At 39.4% G+C, this 2,500-nt stretch overlaps 1 protein-coding gene across 1 annotated transcript; it reads left to right on the forward strand.

Moving 5' to 3' along the window:
* The first annotated feature begins 1,121 nt into the window (after nt 1–1,121).
* On the forward strand, nt 1,122–1,727 carry LOC143023746 (mitogen-activated protein kinase 15-like). The gene has a single exon (XM_076182349.1). The coding sequence runs from the start codon at nt 1,122–1,124 to the stop codon at nt 1,725–1,727; it is 606 nt and encodes a 201-aa protein (XP_076038464.1).
* The last annotated feature ends 773 nt before the right edge of the window (nt 1,728–2,500 follow it).

Consider the following 2,500-nt stretch of genomic DNA (forward strand, 5'->3'; position numbering starts at 1 on the left):
CGCAGAGAAAGTGGAAATATAAAAAAAAAAAAATTGGTACCAATGTGTCTGTGTGAACCATTTGTGAAACTTACGACATTATGTGTAAAAAGCCCATCTGCTATTTAGCTTCTTTCCTAAGAAGTACAGTACGGAGTATTTTATTTAGTTTAATTAAAATTCTTCGGAGGATCAGTTTTATATGTTTTATTAAAATTGAATTAAAATTCTATATAACTATCTTTACTGTATTTTATTTAGTTCGTGAATAATAAAATTTCCTTTGCTTTTCACTTAGTGTTTATTTTTCCCATTATCTTTAGATATATACGGGGTACACCATACAAAATTATAAACTTCAAAAATCCGGCATTTTCAAAAATCCGGCAGTCCTCAGGTCCCGAGGTTGCCGGATTTTTGAAAGTCAACCTGTACAAGAAACAGTGCCACCCGGAACGGAAGGGGATCAAGAAGGAGGAGACGTCATCTGCATTTCGCTGGCAATGACCACTGAGGTGGTGGAAGCAAAAAATAAACAAATAAATAAGATAAGCAAATAAGTAAAACGATGATAAAGAAATATAGATAAATAAAAGATAACAAGAATTCTTCTTGAGTGGAGATCAAAAAGAACGCTGTGAAAATTTTATCCCTAGGGCTGTCACTAGGTCCCTCAATAACGGCAGAGACAATATAAGGCATAAAGTGCTATCCGGTATGCAAGAGGCTGATATATATATACTCATATTTCAAAAAATGTGAATTGATTTTTTTTCTTCTATACTTATGCAATGGAAAAAAATCACAAAAGTAGCTGGCTGGCTAGCTGTATGGCCGACTGGTTGGCTGCATGGGTAACTGGCTAACTGGCTGGCTTTATAACCGGCTAGCAGGCTGTATGGCTGGCTGGCTGGATGCCTCGCTGTATGGGCAGTTGGTTGCCTGTATAGTCGGTATGTTGGCTGGCTGTATGGCTGGCTGGCTGGCTGTATTACTGGCTGACTGGTTATCTGGCTGGCTGTATGGCAGGCTGACTGGCTGTATGGCTGGCTGGTTGGCTGGTTGGCTGTATGGCTGTATGGCTTGCTGGCTGGCAGTATGGCCGGTTGGCTGGCTGGCAGTATCGCAGGCTGTCTGACTTGATGTATGACCGGCTGAACACAGAGATCGCCTCATTCAGGACCCTCGGTAGACACCCAAACGTTATTTCTTTGCAAGAGGTCATCAGAGAGGAGGAGAACCATCAGGTCTACTTCGTTCTGGACATCATGGATCTTAGCCTCGAGGACACCGTCAAACGGATGGCCGAACAGGTTCTCTCCTTCACCGAGAATGAAGTGAAATCTATCTGGTTTCAATGCCTTAAGGGACTCCGCCACGTCCACAAGGACGGAGTTGTTCACTGCGATTTGGCAGCAAGAAACATCCTTGTTGACAGAACAGGCTCTGTCAAAATCACAGAGTTTGGTTTGGCCATTCGAGAGGGGGAAAACGTCTTCTTCAGCCAAAAAGAGGATCTAATCGACCTCAGCACCGTTTTCATCTACAGCGTGTCACAGGAGGAAGTCGACCAAATCGACCTGATCCACGGAAAAATTAGTTCATCTGGAGTACAACTTGTTGAACAATTGTACTCTGGAGAGGTTTCACTTCTTAAAGCAATCAAATCGCGTTATTTCCGTCAGAAACCTCTCCCACAGCCCCCTCAAATCAGCCACATTCTCTCTGTCTCTGCTTCTCATTATTGAGCTTCTAAAAATGACGACATTACAAAGGATAACTTATGTTTCTTCGCCCATTTCTGAGGCTTTAAAAAATTTCAATCATAAAAGAATTAATGTTCTACGTTGAATATACACTTACAGTATTCTGCATTTGCTACTTATAATAGGCTGGTAAAGCCATGAAAATATTTCTTATACAAGTACAGTACAAAAATATGTCAAATCTAATTCTCGGTATCACTGCTAGAACCAAGTCCAAATCGAACGCTAAACATAGCTTGAAAACAGACTAAATCACAAAAGTCTAAACTTTAAATCTAATCAGTTTTAGAAGTTTATGAAAGAATATCGTTTCATTAAGGAAAAACACTTAACTTTGAAAATATGTAAATTGTAGCTAAATTTCTAAAGAAACAATGAGGAAAAAATTGAATTCTCGTCGACTTTTTGATCATTTTCAAGAAAAAAAAATTCATTGCGAAAAAAACGTTTTCGCCGTTTTGGGAAACCCTTCGCTCAGCTGAATAGAATCATCAGGCGATAGAATGTAATGCAAACTTCGCGAGCTCATTGTGGTAGGTTTTAAACTTACGACGCCAGAATAAGGTGATTGTACTCTCGTTTTGATAGTATTGCTAGCCGGGAACGAGAAAAGCATAATATCCAGCTTTACAAATTTACCGAGTTTCCCAATAGTTCCTCAAATACTTTCGGAAGAGTAAGCCTTAAGAAAGAATATAAGTTCATGATGGTAGGCACACTTGAGAATTAGAGAAATTTGATTGATTATAATTATT

Source organism: Oratosquilla oratoria, unplaced genomic scaffold (assembly GCF_046742065.1).
Source record: "Oratosquilla oratoria isolate Oo_2021 unplaced genomic scaffold, ASM4674206v1 SCAFFOLD57, whole genome shotgun sequence".
Lineage (NCBI taxonomy): Eukaryota > Metazoa > Arthropoda > Malacostraca > Stomatopoda > Squillidae > Oratosquilla > Oratosquilla oratoria.